The 19,554-nt window shown below is 55.3% G+C and overlaps 5 protein-coding genes across 5 annotated transcripts; 2 read left to right on the top strand and 3 right to left on the bottom strand.

The window, feature by feature from the left end:
* Positions 1 to 750: 750 nt before the first annotated feature.
* NECHADRAFT_38392 (uncharacterized protein) lies at positions 751 to 2,253 on the top strand (the record flags this gene model as incomplete). The annotated part of the gene is made up of 1 exon (XM_003051952.1): positions 751 to 2,253. One exon carries the CDS (start codon positions 751 to 753, stop codon positions 2,251 to 2,253), a length of 1,503 nt encoding a protein of 500 aa, XP_003051998.1.
* A 466-nt stretch (positions 2,254 to 2,719) lies between these two features.
* Positions 2,720 to 3,619, bottom strand: NECHADRAFT_102521 (uncharacterized protein). The gene is made up of 2 exons (XM_003051498.1): positions 3,206 to 3,619; positions 2,720 to 3,152 (listed from the first exon to the last, which is right to left on the bottom strand). Exons 1-2 carry the CDS (start codon positions 3,582 to 3,584, stop codon positions 2,908 to 2,910), a joined length of 624 nt encoding a protein of 207 aa, XP_003051544.1. The 5' UTR covers positions 3,585 to 3,619; the 3' UTR covers positions 2,720 to 2,907.
* Positions 3,620 to 3,801: 182 nt separating this feature from the next.
* On the bottom strand, positions 3,802 to 5,441 carry NECHADRAFT_59858 (60S ribosomal protein L3). Its single transcript, XM_003051497.1, has 5 exons — positions 5,386 to 5,441; positions 5,236 to 5,321; positions 4,993 to 5,149; positions 4,267 to 4,940; positions 3,802 to 4,214 (listed from the first exon to the last, which is right to left on the bottom strand). The coding sequence occupies exons 1-5, from the start codon at positions 5,389 to 5,391 to the stop codon at positions 3,962 to 3,964; spliced, it is 1,176 nt and encodes a 391-aa protein (XP_003051543.1). The 5' UTR covers positions 5,392 to 5,441; the 3' UTR covers positions 3,802 to 3,961.
* A 756-nt stretch (positions 5,442 to 6,197) lies between these two features.
* Positions 6,198 to 9,157, bottom strand: NECHADRAFT_99925 (uncharacterized protein; the record flags this gene model as incomplete). Its single annotated transcript, XM_003051496.1, has 7 exons — positions 6,198 to 7,715; positions 7,767 to 8,011; positions 8,065 to 8,221; positions 8,274 to 8,546; positions 8,607 to 8,689; positions 8,740 to 8,943; positions 8,995 to 9,157. The coding sequence occupies 7 exons, from the start codon at positions 9,155 to 9,157 to the stop codon at positions 6,198 to 6,200; spliced, it is 2,643 nt and encodes an 880-aa protein (XP_003051542.1).
* An 8,712-nt stretch (positions 9,158 to 17,869) lies between these two features.
* Positions 17,870 to 19,393, top strand: NECHADRAFT_38396 (uncharacterized protein; the record flags this gene model as incomplete). Its single annotated transcript, XM_003051951.1, has 3 exons — positions 17,870 to 17,920; positions 17,980 to 18,344; positions 18,403 to 19,393. The coding sequence occupies 3 exons, from the start codon at positions 17,870 to 17,872 to the stop codon at positions 19,391 to 19,393; spliced, it is 1,407 nt and encodes a 468-aa protein (XP_003051997.1).
* Positions 19,394 to 19,554: the final 161 nt, after the last annotated feature.

Here is a 19,554-nt window from a genome sequence, read left to right as displayed (position 1 = left end):
AACAATCGAAGGTGAAAATCCACCACAGAAGACGCTGGAAGACTCGATCAGAGGCAGCAGACGACCAGTCACTCTGTCAGTCCCCTCAAGGCCAAGCCACCATGTCGCCTAAGGGAGGGGAGGGTTGCAAGAGGGGAATAGACGCCAGTGGGAGTGAAAAGAGCCGACCTGATAGCCGCGTGATTGGGCCTTGTTTAGAACTCAACAAGGGTGACTCTTCAACCAGGGCGCTTGCGCCTTCAACGCTCCCCCCCTCGAGGCTTCAACGAGCCAACCAGAGGAGACGCCAATGCAACACCCCCGTCACTTTCACCTCGCTCTTGGCAAGCCAGAGGCCCCAGGGCTGAATCCTTCTCAACTTTCGCCTTCCGCGTTTAGTTTGAGTGAAATATCACACTGCATGCATGGCTAGGGGCGCTTGTCTTTGTGTCGGGGCTGGTGGAGGAGAGCATGGGCGCCCTGACCCCCCTCTCGTTTCCGCGGCCGGCCCAGTGAGATGTGCGCTTTGATCAATGCCGTCTTATATAGACGCAAGGCCCTCGTTTCTCGCCGTTTGCTCGTGTTGTTTCTGCCGTTTTGACATCCCGTTGTTGCTTGTGATCCCTGGCGGTTCCAGTCTCTCGGGTACAAGTGCTGGTCTGTTGGTTGTATAGTCTCAGCCACTTCCGACAGAATCTGCTCTTTTCATTTCTTGGATGTCTCTGTCGACTTGGCGTATACCAACTTATTCGTCCCCCGTTACATCCGGCCATGGCTTCTACACAAGCACCATCCAAGAGGCCTCGGCTCTCTCTTCAGATCAAGACATCATGTAGCCCGACCACAAGGTCATCGAGGAGCTACGCCGTGGACCCCAAGGACCCAACTGCCTTCAACACGCTTTCCAATGTCTACGTTACCACTATTGAGAGGTCGACGCCAGTTCAGACTGAGCCCATGACCGCCATCAACACACTCGAGGCATTCAGCCTCACAACACCCATGGACGCCAAGCACAGAGTTGTCACACCTTACGTTGCTTCATACCCGGAGACTCCTTCGTCAGAGAATGCCCCCTCACCAACCCGTCTCGAGATCAACTACCCAAGCACCATGACGGCCACGCCTCCTCTATCCGCTGGCCCAGTCGACTCACACACATCCAGGCCCTTCAGCTTCTCGGCTGCCGACACTTCAGCAACAGATGGGCAAGAGGTTACTTCACGATCCGAGACACTCTCTCCTCTTCGGCAACAGAGCCTTGCCGACGTGGCTCTACAGGCTCCGTACACTCATCCTCGATCACTTCACAGCATCCTGCGCAACTCACCTCTTCCTCCGCCTACCGCCATCCCTCCCTTCTCTCCTCGACGACAATCTCGGCGTTTGCAAGAAAAGGCAAACAGGAGAGTCGGCTACAGCAAGCCTCTCACTCAGGAGATCATCACCAACAAATACACAAAGTCCCACATTGACCTTCTCGTCGAAGAGGCGTCACCGCACTCTCCCCCATGCTTACCCCCTATGCCCCAGAATGCAGTGGATCTCGCCTTGGCGTTCACTCCCAACGAAATACAGGACGGCGGACAGACACCTGGACCCTTTACAGACACAAAACGCCGCTTGGGCATGTTGATCACCGGCACATCACCCTCACCACAAGGGACTTCGCCGGCAGGAGCAGGACCAAAGGGTGTGTTGAAGCGCAAGAGAAAGGAAAAGAAGCGTCGCTGGGTCTGGACCATTGGCCAAGATGAGGAAGACGATGAGCATGTTGGAGGTTCTATCGCCGCACTCAGAGCAGAAGCTGCAAAGCCCAAGACAGCTGAAGAGGTCAAGACTCCTCTCACTGCCATCAAAATCCCGCAAATCACATACTCCACCATGCCAACACCAAGCATCGAAAGCGCCGATTCCGAAAGCGAGAGCTTTGATCACGATGTGGAGATGTCTGACACGAGTAGCTGTCTCTCAGTGCCAGACGAGTATGATGCCAACATGGACGTGGATCTCAAGACTCCAACTGCTCCCCAGAAGCCGTCCAGCAATGTCGACAACAAGAGGGACACTCCGGTGCCGGCGGATTTACTAAATGTTGAGGGAGGCAGAGATGATACACCTATTCCCGCAGAGTTGTTGAACGCAAGCGGGAAGAGAGATACGCCCATCCCATCAGACTTATTGAGCCTTGATGGGAAGAGGGACGATACACCCATACCTTCAGAGTTATTGGATGTGGATATTGCATCCGGCCTTGGACTTGCTCGCCAGTAGATGAAGCATCTATGGGAGAGGGAAGGCTATGTACATCAGGCGGGGTTAAGCATATACACGCATGTTCATATTACCAACGGTCTCAGGACGTATGGTATCTGGCGTTGGTTATTCATATTTTAGGGATGTTTTGGTAATGACTGTAGATACCTTGGGTGGCGGCGGCAGGAAATCAAATGAGCAATACGATAAATGAAATTACTTTCTCTAGCATCAAACTTGAACATCAGCAGGATGTGCCCATTGTTTCACGAGACAGAGAAGACTCGTAGCTGCCGACCCGCCTCCTATTTCACGCCGAGGCTACTGTCGACGAGCCAATAAATGAGATGTGACTGATTATTGCACAGGTTCTGTTAGGCATGTTTCAACACACGGCCGTGGTCTCGGTCGCCATTTGCATCCTGTCAGCCAGATCGATATCTACTCGGAAGAAATTCACTCTTGGGATAGCAAAGTTCTTTCTCATGTTTCAATCATTTATTCGTGAATCTCGTCCAAGATGTGCATTCCATTAAGGTTTAGAATGCCAGTAGGTAACGAGAGAGCAGGCAACCAGCCCGGCAAGGCCAGCAACCTCATATGCACAATCAGCGTTTGCAAAAATCAATATCCCGAGGCTCCCATATCCATCCCAAGCGATACAACTCCATCTCAGCTCTCAACCGACAGTGCCTTGGCGCCGATGAGCCTGCCATCGGCGTGCGAGACAACCCAGTACTCGACCCTCGTGGCATCCCGGACGATCTGGTATACACGCACGTCGTTTCCCTTGGACGCTTCGCGCACCGCCTCGATGACGTTGGTGTACTGGCCTTGCGAGTCCCAGTTGAGGGGGTCGAGGATCTTGATTTCTACAGAGTCGGGGGAGGAGTGGTTGATGAGCTTGGCAAACTCGGCTAGAACGAGGTCAGTCTTAGGTATGTGTAGTATCGAGAAGAGGTTCTCTCACATTCAGTTGGTAGTCCGTTCTTGCCCTCCCACTTGAGCGAGACCTCTTCGAATGGCTCGTCGGCGTCCGAGACGTAGACGGCGCTCTTGCACACGTTGCGGATCTCCTTGGGTACCTCGCTACCCGTATCCTTGGCCTTGAACACGGAAGACTTTTGCTGTGTAGTCGCGTCGGTGCCTGTATCCTGGTTCGCCTTGTTGAGGAAGGCCATGTAGTCGTCGTCGTTGGACATGTTGAAGGATCTAGTTCCGCTGAGGGGTCTTGTGTGAGCTCGGTAGATGGTGTTTTGGATGAGGAACTGAGAGCGAAACTGCGTGCAGAGAGGTAGGGAGGTTGTGTGAAGTTTCAACAAGCGCCGAGAGCAGGTTTTGAGGGACATGAGGGAGGAATTGGAGGCGTCGCGCGGGAGCTGAGGTAGTGGGACAAGAGGATGATGCATGTACAAGTTTCAAGTGGGGGTGACGTCAGGCGACGATGAGTAAAGAACCAGCCACAACAGACAACGACATCATGCAAATGGGTCCATGGGCACTACGACATACACGCACAACAGTACAATCAAGCAACTACAAGTCACTGACCAAGGACAGCATGGTTAACATTGGGAATCTCGTTAGAATTTTTTGCATCCGTCCCTCTAGCTGGACTTTTTACGTTCATGCCAGTTAACCTAACCCAGCCCCAAACGCAAGGCGAACGAACCAACCCTCGACACCGTGCAAATGGTCAAGACAGAAAAGGAAACGAGCCACCGCTTTAGGCGGAGGCAAGATCCTTCTTGAGGGTACCCTGGTACTGCTTCTTCTCCGCAGGGGTCTGGAAAGCACCGTGTCCGAACTCGGACGAGGTGTCGATCCACTTGAGGCTGACCTTCTCCAGAGCCCTCCGCGAGGTCTGGGGGAACATGGTCTTTCGCAGGGTCATGACACGCTTCTTGACACCAGGGATGGAACCCTTGAGCATGACAAAGTCGTTCTTGACCTCGCCATAGCGGACGAAACCACCCAGACTGAGTACTTGTTAGCATGTCTTTTATATGTGTCAGTAACAGGAAAACATACGGGGTGATCGTCTTCTTGGTAACGTCGATCTCGGTGGCGGCGTTGTCCTCGGCATCGCCCTTGCCAATGCGGTAGATCTTGTGGTTGACCGAGGTTCGGTGGTGGTAACCCATCTGACCAGCACGGGCAACAGTCCACTGGACGTGGGAAGGATGCCAAGCACCGATACAAGCAACCTTTCGGAGACCCTTGTGAGTCTTGCGAGGAAGCTTCTTGGTGCCCCATCGAGCGGTAACACCGTTGAAACCGTGACCCTTGGTGACGGCAATGACATCAATCATCTCATCCTGCTCAAAGATGGAGGAGATGTCTACGGGCTTCTCAAAGAGCTCCTGGCCGAAAGCGACCTTGTCGGCAACGGAGCCACCGTTGACCTGGATCTCCATGAGGTGGGCCTTCTTCTGCTTGAGGGGGGTCTTTCGGATCTGAGTGTGGGCGAGGACACGGACGATGGTGCAGTACTTCTTGATGCGCTCGAGCTCGCGGGTGATGGAGGCACCGTTGTTCTCGGAGTGCTTCTTGGCGTACTTGGTGAAGGCCTTCTTCTTGCTCTTGTACCAGTTCTTGTAGAAGCGGCGCTTGACCTCGTCGCTCAGATGCTCGGCCCAGACGGTGGTGAGGGATCGAAGGCCGCGGGGAGTCTCGATGTAGCCCACAAGACCAACAACGATCATCTAAAAGATGTTAGCCATAGGCACATAGCCAAGCGGGCTGCATTGTTCGTACAGGTGGGGTATCCACGATGGTAACCGCCTCAACAATCTCCTTCTTGTTGGCCTTGGCGCCAGGTCGGTCGAGGTCGCGGACGATGGTGGTCATACCGGCCTTGTAGCCCATGGCGGCGGTCAGGTGGACGGGCTTCTTGGGGTCATCCTTGGGGAAGCTGTTGCGCCAATGCGTTAGCCACTGCATTGTTTCTTGGGATCCTGAAAGGTATCGCAAGAAGAAAAAATATTCAGTAATACTCACGACTTGACCTTTCCACGGTGGCGGGCAGCGCGCTTCCGAGGCAGGTAAGCCAGGGAGCCGTGGCGGGGAGCCTCAAACTTGCGGTGCTATTCATCTATCGTCAGTCTCTGTTCACGATGCCATTGTCGCCGTCGTCGTCGTCAAACTTACACTCATCTTGGGCGGGCTGTGTGGTTTGAGGGGGTTAGTAGGAACCTGAGTTGACGAAGCCTGCGTGAAGAGAAAAGGCAAGAGGGTTCAAATAAAAAGTGTGGGCGAAATTTTAAGCGAGCACGCTTGGAAAAAAACAGTGGGTGGCCCGTGCATCACTGGGCTTTCTGACCTGAGCCCCACAAAATGCTTCACCGAGAGGTCACCGAGAAACTGCGAAGAAAGGTGGGAGACGACCTGAGCGACGTTGAGACAGGAATACCAAGGATATGTATTAGCTGAGGTTCATATTCTCACAGGACATATACATCACGCTCCCACATATCTCAATCCTCGCGGGCGTTCAATGGCACAGTCTGGCCTGCTAAGCCTTCCATCTTCCACCAAAAAGACCTCCCTCACCGAGGTGATGGCCTAACCCTGATCAGGAACAGAAGGTCACGTGAACATTCTCTTCCCACTTCCAAACCTCGACTCTCAAGTTTTCCTAATCGTGTGAGTGTCTGTGATCACGACTTTTATGAGCATGGGCACTGTTTAGGTACGACTTTTTGAATTGAATAGTTACTACGGAGCCACCAACCAACGAGATTGATATGTGTAATGATATTGTTCGCCAGTGAAATGTAGCCAAGAAAAGACCGTGTAACCCCGGGTTTGATAGTTCTGTCCCTGGCCTCCTCGCTTTGCCCACACAAATGAAACCGCGCCCCCATAAGAAAGTGGTGGTATACATGAAAAATGACAGAACTAATCGACTGTGAAAGGACTCTTCAACTCGTAACTCGGGCAAGATCAAAGCTCCCAATCAATCATTCAACTTTTGGGGTGGGCCCCGACACACCGTTGACATTGGCGTTGGCCGGCGTTGATGTCTTAACATCCCCCGCAGCCGAGCCGGGACCGGAGCCGTTAGTAACGATACCAGTCTTCTTCTCATCCTCGCCGCTGTCATCGTAGTTCTCGTCAACTTCCATCTTCCTTGCCGCCCTTTCAGGCTCAGACGCCGGGGGTGCTGCGCGGGCAGGGGGAGCATGCTCAAGGCTTGGTGGACGCTCCTCCTTAGGGACTGGCCCAGATTGAGACTTCTCATGCACAACTCCAGACATGGGGCTGTGGCCCTGCTGCATCGGCGGAAGATGGTTCGGGCCCGACGCGTGGCTTGGGGGGTGATGAGCAGCATCAGAGGGATGGTAGTTGTCGCTGGGGTGACGAGAAGATTCCTCCGGTCGTCGTGGCTCCTCTGCACGACGAGGCTCATCCACTCGGCGCTGGTCTTCCACACGTCGCGCCTCTGACGAATTGCGGCGATAGGCATCACGGGGGGGAGTGGAGGGTCTTCGGTGTCGCATGTCATCCAGACGAACCCGGTTCTCCTCGTTGGCCTGCTTTTTAGCGGCAGATTCCTCTTCCCATTCCCGCATGCGCTTAGGTCCCACCGAGGGAGGTCGCTCGTCCATTCGCTGCATGGCAGCCTCGGCCACAGCAGGAGGGGGTGGTCCAGGTGGTCCCGGGGGTCCGGGTGGTCCATTCTCAGGAGGTCCTTGGCCAGACATCTCGGGATGAGGAGGATACAGGGGTGGGGCCTGGTGCTGAGGGTACGCTGACTTGGGCGAAGGCATGCGGTTGTCGTGAACAGGGCGTCCGTCGGGACGAGGGCTGTTAGTTGGGCGGAAGGGAGCCATGCCGTTCGGGCCATTAGGGCCGTTGACATTGCTGGAAGGGGGGGCCGATGCCGAAGGTGTCGCTCCACCCCAGTTGGGGTTGGCAACTCGGCGCTCAGAGGCCGGGGCCGGCGGTTGAGACTGCGGGGGAGCGGGGTGAGGTCCCTGAGAGTACTGATGGCTTGGAGGAGGAGGAGGAGGAGGAGTTTGGCCACGACGAGGCCCATTCCGGGTCGGGTCGTTGTACGGCTGGCGCATCTGCTGCTCCTGCTGGGGGCTGGGCTGGCGTTGCAGAGGAGGAGCAGGGCCTCCACGGAAGGGCTCTCCACGAGCCTCGTAGGGGTTGGGAGGTTGAGGTGGAGGGTTAATGTTGGAGAGCCTGCCTACCCAGGGGTCTCCAGGGTTGGCAGTGATGGGGGGAGGACCAGAAGCTGGTGCCTGCTGAGCAGAGCCTCCCCACTGAGGAGGTCCGGCAGGGCCTGCGGCCTGATAAGCCTGCGGGTGGACATCGGCCGGCTGAGGAGCAGAAGGAGGCGGGCCACCGTTGGTACCACCAGAGCGGAGAAGCTGGAGGCGAGCCTTGATGTGAGGGTTGCCAGGGTCAAGCTCTGCAGCACGCTGGTATGCGTCCAGAGCATCAGTGATCTGGTTGTTGCAGCTCTCGTACTACGCCTGTGTTAGTCTGCGCTTCTTGAAAGATAGAAGGGTGAAGCATACCAAAGTGCCAAGGTCATACCAAACCTCAGAGATGTAAGGGTTCAAGCGAATGGCTCGAGAGTAAGCGTCCAGTGCATCTCTGTACTGGTTGATCTGGTAATAGAGAACACCAATCGAGCACCAGAAGGTAGGGTTCTTTCCGTCGCGATAGACAGCTTGCTGGTATGCTTCATACGCCTTGGGGTACTTCTGCTGCGACATGTAGCAACGGCCGAGCAGGTACCAGCTCTGGGCATCTTGGTTGTCTATATCATGTCAGCATTGACTCGGAATCATAATGGCATCAAGATGATCATACCTGCGTTAACCGACTTCTCAAGATACTGAATTGCACGATCTTGGCTCTCGTACGTGTTGCTCTGCTGGTGATGCAGCCAACCAAGTTGCTGGAGGACCTTGGCGTGGTTTGGAGATTGGTCCAAAACTCGCTGGTAAGCAGCCTTGGCATTGTCGAACTATGAAATGTCAGTTCTGTCGTTGCGTGTGCGATTATAAATATGCACTTACGTCCTTCTGCTGTTCATGAACATGTCCAATTTGGAACCAGATGTCTTCCTGGGTCAACGGTCCTGGGGGAGAGTTGACGATATACTTGAAGCAATCAAGACTCTGAGAATACTTTGACTGTTGTTTGTATATTATACCCAACCGAAAGTAAATCTCGTTCGCCTTTTCGAAATCTGGTTGGATATGCATGACCTGGGAGAAGGCTTCCTCGGCGTAGTCATAGCTGCCATATCGGTCGTATAGTATACCAATACCGTACCACAGCATGGGATCCTAGACAACGTTTAGCTTCTGGTGCAAAGCGCGACAGAATGTCACAGTGAATCATCATACCTTCGGGTCTCTAAGATGGACAAGGGCCTGCTGATAGGCATCGTACGCTTTCTGAAGATTTTCAGTCATCAGGTAGCAGTGACCTGTCGCGCCAGTCAGTTTTGCGCCGTCACACTAGGAGCACACAACAAACCTAGGTTTCCCCATGCCTCGCCGCTGTTCTGGTCGATCTGGGTGATGGCACGGAAGAACTCGAGCGCCTTGTCGAAGGCTTCGCGCCCTTTGAGTAGCATTCCTATAGCGTTCATGGCAGGAATCGAGTTCGGGTTTGCGGTGAGAGCGCGCTCATACGCCTGCATGGCTTCATCGGGAACGCGCAGCAATTCGGAAAAGCTGCCTGTATAGATGTGAGCAAGTGTGTCGAGTGGTACGCGACGCGACGACAAACCTATTTGCATCCAGACGAGCTCATTCATGCCCGCGATGCCAGGTGAAGGCGTATAGGGGCCGGGTTGGACGCCAGACTGAGGAGGAGGAGGGGGAGGAGGGGGCACCTGGCCCTGATGCTGTTGCATCTGCATCAGGGTTGGCGACGCGTGATGGTTCGCCATCTCGTTGGTGGTGATAGCAGCGGTGACGATACAGCTTGCAAGGGGCAGCAAGTCGACGTGCGACAGCTAGCAGTATTAATACGAAGCCAAGTGCTCTGACTCGATCGTGAATCAGGCACCTTGCGATACTTGTGGGGGATGCGCGATGGTTGTGATGCCCAACAACCTTCGTCAATGCCTCGAAGGTGTATGTGAGTGACAAAGTCAGGTCAAAGCGACACCGGTATTAAGCGGCGCGGCTATGTCTGTGAACAGGTGCGAAAGGTTAAGGGAAAAAACTACCACCAATGGAGACGCAAGTGGCTACAAGAAGGAAGTCAAAGTCGAGTACGATGGAGCGTAGACCATACCAGGGCGCTGGCGGAGAAGAATGAAAGGTCACCGATGAAGCCGTTCGCAGGCGACGGAATGGGTGGGAGAGGAAGAAAGTGAGGAGTTGGGAAGAGGCACAGGATGGTGGAGGAAGGACCTGCGCTGGCCTCGCAAACTCCCCTAACCCATGAATGAAAAGGAAGGAACGGGCAAATTTAGACGCACGCCGGCGTGAGGGGTCTAGGCAAGAGGCCCCACCCAGGATAACCCATGATTTTACTTTATTTACGGCCCTTGGGCATGCCCTCCTGGGAGTGCCACACTGGACCCGTCAACAGAACCATGCGGAGATACGTACTGGGGCAACCTTGGAGCTCTCGCACGCGCCCACCCACACACCCTCCCCGTCCTCTCAACGCACGCTCTCACACAGAGTTCCAGCCCGCAAGCTAAGGTCGCTCACTTCCCGATGCCCTCCCCAGAAGGATGGCCTAGCGGGACCGGCCTTGGCCCAGCTGTACCCGCAAATCGTCCTTGTGGCAGCGCCAGAGCCAGCGCCAGGTGCAGCGGCCGAGAGTGGTGGCGGCGGCATCCCAAGTACCTCCGTACCTCGCAGGTATGAGATAATGTGAGCAGCTCTCGGGTCCTGTCTCGCCTGCGACGGGTCAGTGGCGCGTTCGGCACCTGGGGGCCCCTAGGCCCATCGCTGAGGCTCCAGGACACACTGGAGGCGGCTGACACACAGACACAGACACACACAACTCTCCATCACAAGAGACATTGTGAGGACTCGAGGAGTCTGCAGCGGAGTGATCGGCGGGTAAGCCGTGACAATCTCGGGCCTGCTCAGGCAGCTCGCTGCTTTTTCTTTCTATCCCTTTGCACTTTCAAGACAGACATTCGACGCTCCTCCATGGGATACCTATCCAGACTGGGCCAAACAAAGAAACGTCCAGCGGCTGGCTAAATGAGTCGTTGATCCATCCATTTTGGGGAGATCTCCGCTCGTCAGGGGAGGGCGCTGACGATTGAGAAAATTCGGGCATTTTACGGAGTCAAACAAGACTAGCATCGATGCTGGTATCTCATAACATACAACGTCCAATGCGCGTCGTACATATGCTCTCCCGCAGATGCAATGGTGAAGCGAGCGAGTGGAAGGCTGTCGAGTTTATGAAGGCATAAAGTCGCGCATCGATGCCCTGGCCGCCCTGTGGTGTTCATCTCTCGGTGCCAAGCGAAACAGCACCGCACCGCTGGGCGATTAAACCCGGCCAAGATGCACGTCCAAGCTCTGCGTGGCGCATCTGAAAATGCCAAGAACCCTTGGAGACAGGTACGTACCGCTGCCCTGTCAAAGTCAGGCAGGACAGGGAGGCGAGACAACGGCAGAGGTAGAGAGCAACAGGGACGCTTTATCTGTGCGCTTTGGCAGGGAGAGGCACTGTTGTGCTGCGTATCTTGTCGCAGATAGCGTGGCGCAACGAGATGTTGTTCATCGTTTGATCAGAGCAACTCTCTTGCATCCTCCGGGGCCTGATGTGACCGAATGCACATTCAGACTTTGGAAATTCCAACCATATATCCATAGTTAACGGACTACCAAGACGCGAAGGCGAGCACCAGCACAGGCTTCCAGAAAGCACCATGAGAGGCGATGGCGATGATAGCGGCAGAACGGTACCCGGCAAACAAACGAGCTGTGCGACCATCAACGACGATGAGGATGATGGTGGACTGCAGCACGCTTTGGGGAGGCTGGATGGCCACAGCCGGATCGAGGCGGTGGTGGCTTCGGGCACGCAGGAAGGGGAATGGCCAATCTTTTCACCGCTTCCCGGGGTCGCCGCTAAGCTGTTCCGGAAGTCACCCACGTGTTTCGGGCCATCTCTCTCGTAAGCCGTTCGGAGCATGGCCTCGGCTTGTTTTGGTTTTGGAGGGCTGGGGGAGAATCAGATTGACCAGGGAAACAAACGAGCGGGAGTAAAAAGGGGGTTCCCGGGCCCAAGGTAGCGCCATGGCCCTGTCAAGTGACAATGACGAGGATGCTACAACGTACGAGCAGGACCCGTGCCTCGATATATTTACCAAGGACAGCACGTCCCCGTTGAATGCGGATGCCGCGCTGGTAAAACCTACTTGATGAGTACATAGCCGCACAGTTTGCGTCGCGTAGTCATCAAGCAAACGAGGAGAGACGCATTGTGCGAGGAGATCGTCGTCGCTGGGCGATGTCGACAACTTATCGCACAAGTGTCCTTCAGCACCAAAGGTCTCGAATATCGAATTGATGCTTGTAATTCGATTCGGGAATTCGAGAAAAGCCACAATGAATCTCAACCGCAAGCGCGCATCGTTCTGGGATCAGAAGAGATTGGATCGCGCTCACAAGAGCCGCGTCGTAATGAGCGGAGCCGTAGAGATTCACAGCGCGACATGACGGGATCCGCGAATCTCCTTGCTTGCGCGAGGACTGCCAGAGCGTACCCATCTCCACTATTAGAGCACTATCTGAACCTCTATAAAAATCATACAAGAATATGTTAATTTCTTATCTTAATTTTGGTGAGCCTAGGAAGAGACTTATCATAATTGGTCTAGATCCCAGCTCAGTACATAATGGCAGTCCCGCGCAAGCAAGGAGATGACAAGGTGATCAGTGGACAAGTCATGATTCAGCCGCAATTCAGCGCGCAGGTTTCGCTGACAGGAGGGTTCTAACAGCAGAGGCGAACACTGGCTGACCGGCGTGCCTCAAAGGGCAGACAAGCTTTTCGCTCCAGGTGTGATGCCGTCAGTCGGTTGAGGTGAGGCGCCGTGGCGGCAGTGCGCTTGTTGGATGAAGCAAGGTTTAACGACAAGGCAATTGCATCGTGTCGTGGCTGCTCCAACTTTAACCTCGAGTCGTGTATGAAATATGGATGCAAAATGTCGTATGGCTGGTTCCTGGATAAGGTCAACTCAACAGAAGCGTGCCCTATGCATGTGTTCTGCAAAGAAACCCCGGGCGCTAGCAACGCCTGGATGAACAGCAGCAAGGTCTCGAGAGCCTCGAAGTCGGCGTCGCTACTGTGACCGCAGCCGCCGGGAAGCTAATAAGGGAGCCAGGGCTGCAACGAGCCCCATGGATCAAGGGCAAACCGGGCCACAGGGGACCAAGGGGGACAAGGGGTGCAAGGGCGAAAAATGGACAAAGGTGTGGTGTGCGAGGTCGATTCGTGTGGACGGGTGGATGGATGCCGGATGGGTGGATACCAGGGTTGGTCACGGGCAAAGGTGAGGCTCGTTGCTCGCTGATGGGGATGGGATGGGGATGGGTAGCCACGGCAGCAATCAGAGGTGAGAGGCAGACAGGCAGACAGACAGGATGGAGGTGACGATGCGATGCGATGGATAGAGATGGACGGGAGGTGACAAAGTGGGCCGAGGGTGGGAAAAGGACGCTTGGGGGGGAGGAGGGGGCGTGTGAACAAGAGAGACTAAGGCAGCTAGGGGTGGCTCCTTCTGAACAGGGGCCGCTGGACAAAGCTGTGGGAACGCAGAGCTGTGTAGTGGGGAAGAAAGGGTGGGGAAGGAGAGATGATGATGATGATGCCGGTGGTAGGTGTGGACATGCATATTTTTCTGTCTGTCTGGGCCGGGGGGGCTGCCCACGCTGCCATCCATGGATCCATCCATGGCTGATGCAGGACTGCGGGCGGCGGCTGGCTGCCCGCCGATACCTTCCTCTGGTACGTACCGGCCTTGCAAGGATGGATAAATGAGTGGAGGTGATCTTTGGGTGGGACTAACGGATGGACTGGACGACGATAGTGTTTGGGCCAAAGAAGCACAAACACCCGATGCCTGAAAAAAGCTGCTGCGCGAGCACGTCGTCGTCGTTTATCGAACGGATGGACGTTCCACCCCCTTCCCGACCGCTGGCCAGGCCCTGTCTCTCCATCGGTTGCAAGTCTCCTGCTGCCGCAGCAGCGTGCAGTATGCAGAGTGCAGCAGTGCAGTGTGCACCGCGGCGCGATGCAGCGCAGGTGTGCAGGTGTAACTGCAGGCTAGTCGCAACCACGTAGCCATTTTTGCTTTGAAAATATGTACGTACGTACGTAGAGGTAAACCGCCAGATCCCACATTGCGCGGGGGACATTTCACATCGGCGGTACAACGCACAGCTGCTGGAGCTTGAGCGTGTCTGCATGTGGATGTTGTGGTGGTACAGCTTACCTGGGTATGGATGCTCCAGCCTCTCTCTGCCTTTCCCCACGATTTTTTACCCGTAGTTCACCCAGAGATATTTACGGCTCGCGTTTTTCTCGGTTTTCACGAAAACAACTACATGGGCCCGAGTGGTGAAACTACCCTAGAACATACATGTCGAAACTATGTTTATTCTTTTGCAAAGAGTTGAACACACATATATTGGAGCGACTGGGCCGTATTGGCGTTGTCAACTCTATCCACCAAATAAGGCTCCCTGGATGTCTGCAGTCGGCTTCCGTGGCCGTTCCGTGAACGTTACATAGTACCACCTATGGCGCACAACAGCCAAGTCCTCGCTCCTCACGTTACGATGAATCTAACTCTGGCATCGATACTGCATCTGCTCGGTCATTTCCATCCCGGCGCAAGATATCGCCCTGGCCATTCACCTCGGTTCTTTCCCCACGAGCTGTGCTCGTTTCAGCGTGCCCAGGAACTGACTGCCCAACGGCCAGTGCTGTAAATGTGCTAGCTGATAAAATTGGCCTGTGCCGCACGCACGACACCACCACCATCCATCCCACGTCCCTCCCATGCGAACTTTGCTTTTTTTCTTCTTCCTCATCTTGTCTGCGCTTCGTGTTTTGCAAGCCCCGGCGATCCCATCCCATTCGCTCAGGGGACGCCCCAACAAGGAGGGCTACCCTCTCCGTCATTGCCTGTGTCAGATTCGACACCCACTATTCTCTCTTGCATTTCCAGTTCATGCCCGCCCACTAGGCTTGGTTCCTCGTTCGGTTGGTTCTGCTGTCTTCTCTCCCCCGTCTGGCTCTGCAATGGGATAGGCCAGAGGCGCCAGAAGTCGACAAGACCAGATGGGGGAAGTCGCCCCGGCCCGGGCCTCCCCAGGTGATCCAACAGCAAAAGCCAGCCAGCCAGCCAGCCAGCCAGCCCAGCCCTGGTGGGCGTGGCCACCACCATGGAAATCAGCAAAAAGTGGATTCACGAGCAGACGGGGATGGGGGAGTCACACGTGTTCGGCGCGGTTCGACGCAGCTGTGCGGACGGCAACGCAGCTATCCTAACAGATGCCCGTCTCTTGCTGGCTTCGATGAGGTTTTTGGCACTCTAATGAAGCCAAGTCCCGGGAGCCTCACCTGGCCCTGGTAGGCGACACCCTCATCATCATCCTTCGCCTCGGCCTGTACGGCTTAATTATCCGATGGGAGGTGATCTGCCAATCTGGCCAGGGCCCAACGTTTACGTACTGGACCTGCCTGGGCCCTGCAGGACATGGGGGAGACATTCATCACCAGGGATCTCTCCACCCGACAGATCGCGCCAGCTCTCTTGCTTGCTTGGGCTGCCGTCTCGACAGGCAGGCTACGTACCGTACCGGCAACGGGTCAGCAGAGCCGTTTGGGTCCCCTGCCCCCAGCCTCCATGCTTGGTCTCTCCACGCTTGGGACGGACGGTAGGTACCCATGGAGTCCGAACGCAGCGAGCAGCCTGCGCCAGGACCAGTCTGTTCCTCGAGAGTCGAGAGGTCGGATTGGTCGACTCGAGATGAGACGGTCCTTGGACAGCTTGCTCCGTCATCGCCTCCGAGTCCCTGAACGGCTCCGTTCATTACCGACCTACCCCAAAGACCCGAGGGGTCCGCTAACGCACGCCTGGAGGCCGTCTCTGACAACTACCGGCCCACTAACTGTGCACAGCTGTTCATGTGTGCTAGCGTAATCGCCTAGAAGCACCTCATCCTCAGCATCGAAGAGGCTGTCTCCTCATTGTCACACAGTCATGTGACTAGATGCCTGTCGACCAATGTCAACTATATTCCGGAGTTCTCAACTGTTGTGCCATTGGACTCTATGTCTATTGAGTCAGATAGGCTTTCATCATTTTTCTCTTCTTTTATTTTCTTCTTGCCCCCCTTCCCCCCTTCAGTGAATCTGGGTTAGGTCTCGGGATCTCCTCAGACACGCAAATGTTGCTGCCCATTGATAGCCAAGGGCCCCTTGGGCACTGGCATGCCAATCCCCCTATGCCTCGGGAACTCTAACCTGAGTAATGGCTAGTGAATATGGTGTTTTATTCTCTCACGACGACCCCAGTCTTTCTAGAATCATGTTCGTCAGAGTCTCAGATCAGCCGCCGCCACTTTGAAGTCGGCATGGTAACAGGGAGGCCAACCTCTCTTTCGACAGTTCAGTCAACGCGCTCAGAGTCTCGATGTCAATTACTCAGGGACAACTGCCTCTGGATAAACTTGGACTGGCTGAACTCTGTTAAAAACGGCACACTCTGAAACTGGCCGGATTGGCAGCACCTGACGCACTCTTGGTGGCTTGCTTTTTTCCGCGGCTACATCTCCCGTGCGTTGGGGCGGTGATGGCTTTTGGAAATCACATTCCGGCGCCAAAAAGCCATCTTGTCATGCACCAGGAACCAGACAACAGACCGCCACTGGGGCGGTTGGTCCGAAACTGATAAAGAAGGGCTGCCGTACACATCCCTTGAATCTAGATCCACGGCTCTGACAGCCACAGAGCAGCCCCAGCTCCCTTGCCTCGCGCTGTACCGCACGGTACATGCTGCACATCTCTACCTGTCTCACCTTTGCCCGAAGCCTCCTTGTCCTTTTGGCTTGTGTAATGATACAGTTGTGGAACAGAGAGGTGTGATGATTTTGGGGCCAGGGGAACAAAAAAGAGAGACGGAGTGAGACATGGCCATCGACCCGTCTACTAGCTGAGACTGGCATTTGGTTTGATGCCAGTGGTCCCGACAGCGGTTGCCGAGAGATGGTGTCTCTCGCTACAAGATGCAGGGTCACTCACTCAGTCGCTCGCAACGACAAAAAGGGACGCTTGTCGCGTAGACAAGCTTGTTTCTGTCGGTGGAGAGGCTCGAACTCTCGACCTTTGGATTACTCTGACCTGGGGTCAAATCATACTATGAGACCAACGCTCTAACCAACTGAGCCACACCGACTGGGCACTTGGTTGTTGAACCTGGTGCTTGTGGGGAGCGGCTCTCGGGAACGCTCTCAAGAATGGGAGCGAGTTGACAACCCTACGAAAAAGGGAAACGACCCCATACGGGCCATCGGCAAAAGGTTTGTCGGTGGAGAGGCTCGAACTCTCGACCTTTGGATGTCCCTGACCTGAGGTCAAGTCATATTATGAGACCAACGCTCTAACCAACTGAGCCACACCGACTAAGGCTGAATGGGGACTAGGCCCTATTCGGATGACTGGGAGCCAGACAATGATGCTCAAGAAGGGCGCAGATGTTTAGTGTCTGGAGCTCTGGCTGGGGTGAGAAATGTGGATTTCCAATGGCTGGGCTGAGGGAGGCTCGTCGGTGTGGACGTTGCTCAGCTCAACGCGGGGTGCTTCATGTTGGAGAAACGTGATCGGTCTTTGCGGGATGGCACGCCGTTGAGCTGCAACAGCTTCGGGTCAAGTCGTTAAATCGATGCGGACAAACTTCGTAGTTCGGCGTTTGCTTTGCTCGACGTGTCATTGGGATGTTGTGTTGGAGTGATGGATTGGTGTGGTTCGGCATGTGCAGTGATGCATGGCGGTTGTTGTTGAGGTTGAGTGAGGGTGGAAGATGATGAAGTCAGCACCCGTGATGGTAAGCTTTACACACAGTCAGCGGTTGGCAGTTGGAAAAAGACACGGCACAAGTTCGAAACATACACCAGTAAATGAATATTATACAAGACGAAAACAGTAGAAAACATCAGCGTCATATCAACAAACAATCCAAACAGCTAACAAACCGTTAGCCTACAGGGTAGCTACCCTCGCCTGTGAATCATCCTGGCCGCCCATCGGAGGCCCCGCCAATAAAAAAGACCCCGCACCTCCAAGTAACCCCGCCGCTCCCGTTCGGTTTTCTACCGTGTGCGGTCTCTGTGTGGCCGCATTCGCTCGGGAGCCGTAACGAAATTTTTCCTCGAGCTACTACTTTTACCTTCGTCTCTCCCACACCTTTTTGTCCTCCCCTCTCATCCTCTCTTCATCCCATTCTACCACACTCTCAAGAAACATCTTGACAGCTTCGATCTCTCAATCCATCACAATGGCTCCTCTTACTGCCGACTATGCGCTCTCCGAGTCGCACAAGAAGGTAAGCTACACCTGCCCCTCCATTGCCCCTCCAAATATATCGAATGACTGACTCACCTCTGTCCAGATGCTCGAGAAGTCTCTCCTCGACTCCGACCCCGAGGTCGCCTCCATCATGGTACGTCTTGACCCATTGGCATTGATTGACACGGCGACAATGGCTTACACCCCCCGTAGAAGGATGAGATCCAGCGCCAGCGCGAGTCCATCGTTCTCATCGCCTCCGAGAACATCACCTCCCGCGCCGTCTTCGACGCTCTTGGTTCCCCCATGTCCAACAAGTACTCCGAGGGTTACCCCGGTGCTCGTTACTATGGTGGCAACCAGCACATTGACCAGATCGAGCTGCTCTGTCAGCGCCGTGCCCTCGAGGCCTTCCACCTCGACTCTGAGAAGTGGGGTGTCAACGTCCAGTGCCTCTCTGGATCCCCCGCCAACCTCCAGGTCTACCAGGCCATCATGCCCCCTCACGGCCGTCTCATGGGTCTTGACCTCCCCCACGGTGGCCATCTGAGCCACGGTTACCAGACTCCCCAGCGAAAGTGAGTGACGGCAGACTCAATTGGACAGTTGAGCTTGGACTAACATGATGATATTCAGGATCTCCGCTGTCTCTACCTACTTCGAGACCATGCCCTACCGTGTCGACCTCGAGACCGGTATCATTGACTACGATACCCTCCAGAAGAACGCCATCCTCTACCGCCCCAAGGTTCTGGTTGCCGGTACCTCTGCTTACTGCCGTCTCATTGACTACGAGCGTATGCGCAAGATCGCCGACTCTGTCGGTGCCTACCTCGTTGTCGACATGGCCCACATCTCCGGTCTCATCGCCGCCGAGGTCATCCCCACCCCCTTCAAGTACGCCGACATTGTCACCACCACCACCCACAAGTCCCTCCGTGGTCCCCGTGGTGCCATGATCTTCTTCCGCAAGGGTGTCCGCTCCGTCGACGCCAAGACCGGCAAGGAGACCCTCTACGACCTCGAGAACCCCATCAACTTCTCCGTCTTCCCCGGTCACCAGGGTGGCCCCCACAACCACACCATCACTGCCCTGGCCGTTGCCCTGAAGCAGGCTGCCAGCCCCGACTTCAAGGCCTACCAGGAGAAGGTCGTCTCCAACGCCAAGACCCTGGAGAACACCTTCAAGACCCTCGGCCACAAGCTCGTCTCTGACGGCACTGACAGCCACATGGTCCTGGTCGACCTCCGCCAGCACAGCCTCGACGGTGCCCGTGTCGAGGCCGTCCTTGAGCAGATCAACATTGCCTGCAACAAGAACTCGATCCCCGGCGACAAGAGCGCCCTCACCCCCTGCGGTATCCGCATCGGTACCCCCGCCATGACCTCGCGTGGCTTCGGCGAGAAGGAGTTTGAGCGCGTCGCCAAGTACATTGACGAGGCCATCAAGATCTGCAAGGAGGTCCAGGGTGCCCTGCCCAAGGAGGCCAACAAGCTCAAGGACTTCAAGGCCAAGGTCGCCAGCGGCGAGGTTGAGAAGATCAACGAGCTCAAGAAGGAGATTGCCGCCTGGTGCAACGCCTTCCCCCTCCCCGTTGAGGGCTGGCGTCTGGATGCCGGCATCTAAGATGTCTCGAGTCAATCAAGATGACCCTGGGATGATGGGTGTCTAATTCAACACACACACACACGTACGCATTTAACATGGATGAGGCAAACGGCGAAACGTTTTCAACAGCATGCATTTCATCACGGCGCAATACCTTAGTTTGCTTTTCGTATATGGTC

This window comes from Fusarium vanettenii, assembly GCF_000151355.1.
Source record: "Fusarium vanettenii 77-13-4 chromosome 4 genomic scaffold NECHAsca_3_chr4_2_0, whole genome shotgun sequence".
Lineage (NCBI taxonomy): Eukaryota > Fungi > Ascomycota > Sordariomycetes > Hypocreales > Nectriaceae > Fusarium > Fusarium vanettenii.
The sequence above is the reverse complement of the archived record's forward strand: the minus strand, read 5'-3'. Positions and strand labels throughout refer to the sequence as shown.

Bases quoted from the DNA above. Each gene is read 5' to 3' on its own strand.
- NECHADRAFT_59858 (XM_003051497.1), bottom strand. The intron at 5,150-5,235 runs GTGAGTATTACT...TTGGCGCAACAG, and splicing joins CACCGTGGAAAGGTCAAGTC to CTTCCCCAAGGATGACCCCA. The intron at 4,215-4,266 runs GTATGTTTTCCT...ACAAGTACTCAG, and splicing joins ACCAAGAAGACGATCACCCC to TCTGGGTGGTTTCGTCCGCT.
- NECHADRAFT_102521 (XM_003051498.1), bottom strand. From the start codon at position 3,584: ATGTCCCTCAAAACCTGCTCTCGGCGCTTGTTGAAACTTCACACAACC. The intron at 3,153-3,205 runs GTGAGAGAACCT...ACCTCGTTCTAG, and splicing joins GAACGGACTACCAACTGAAT to CCGAGTTTGCCAAGCTCATC.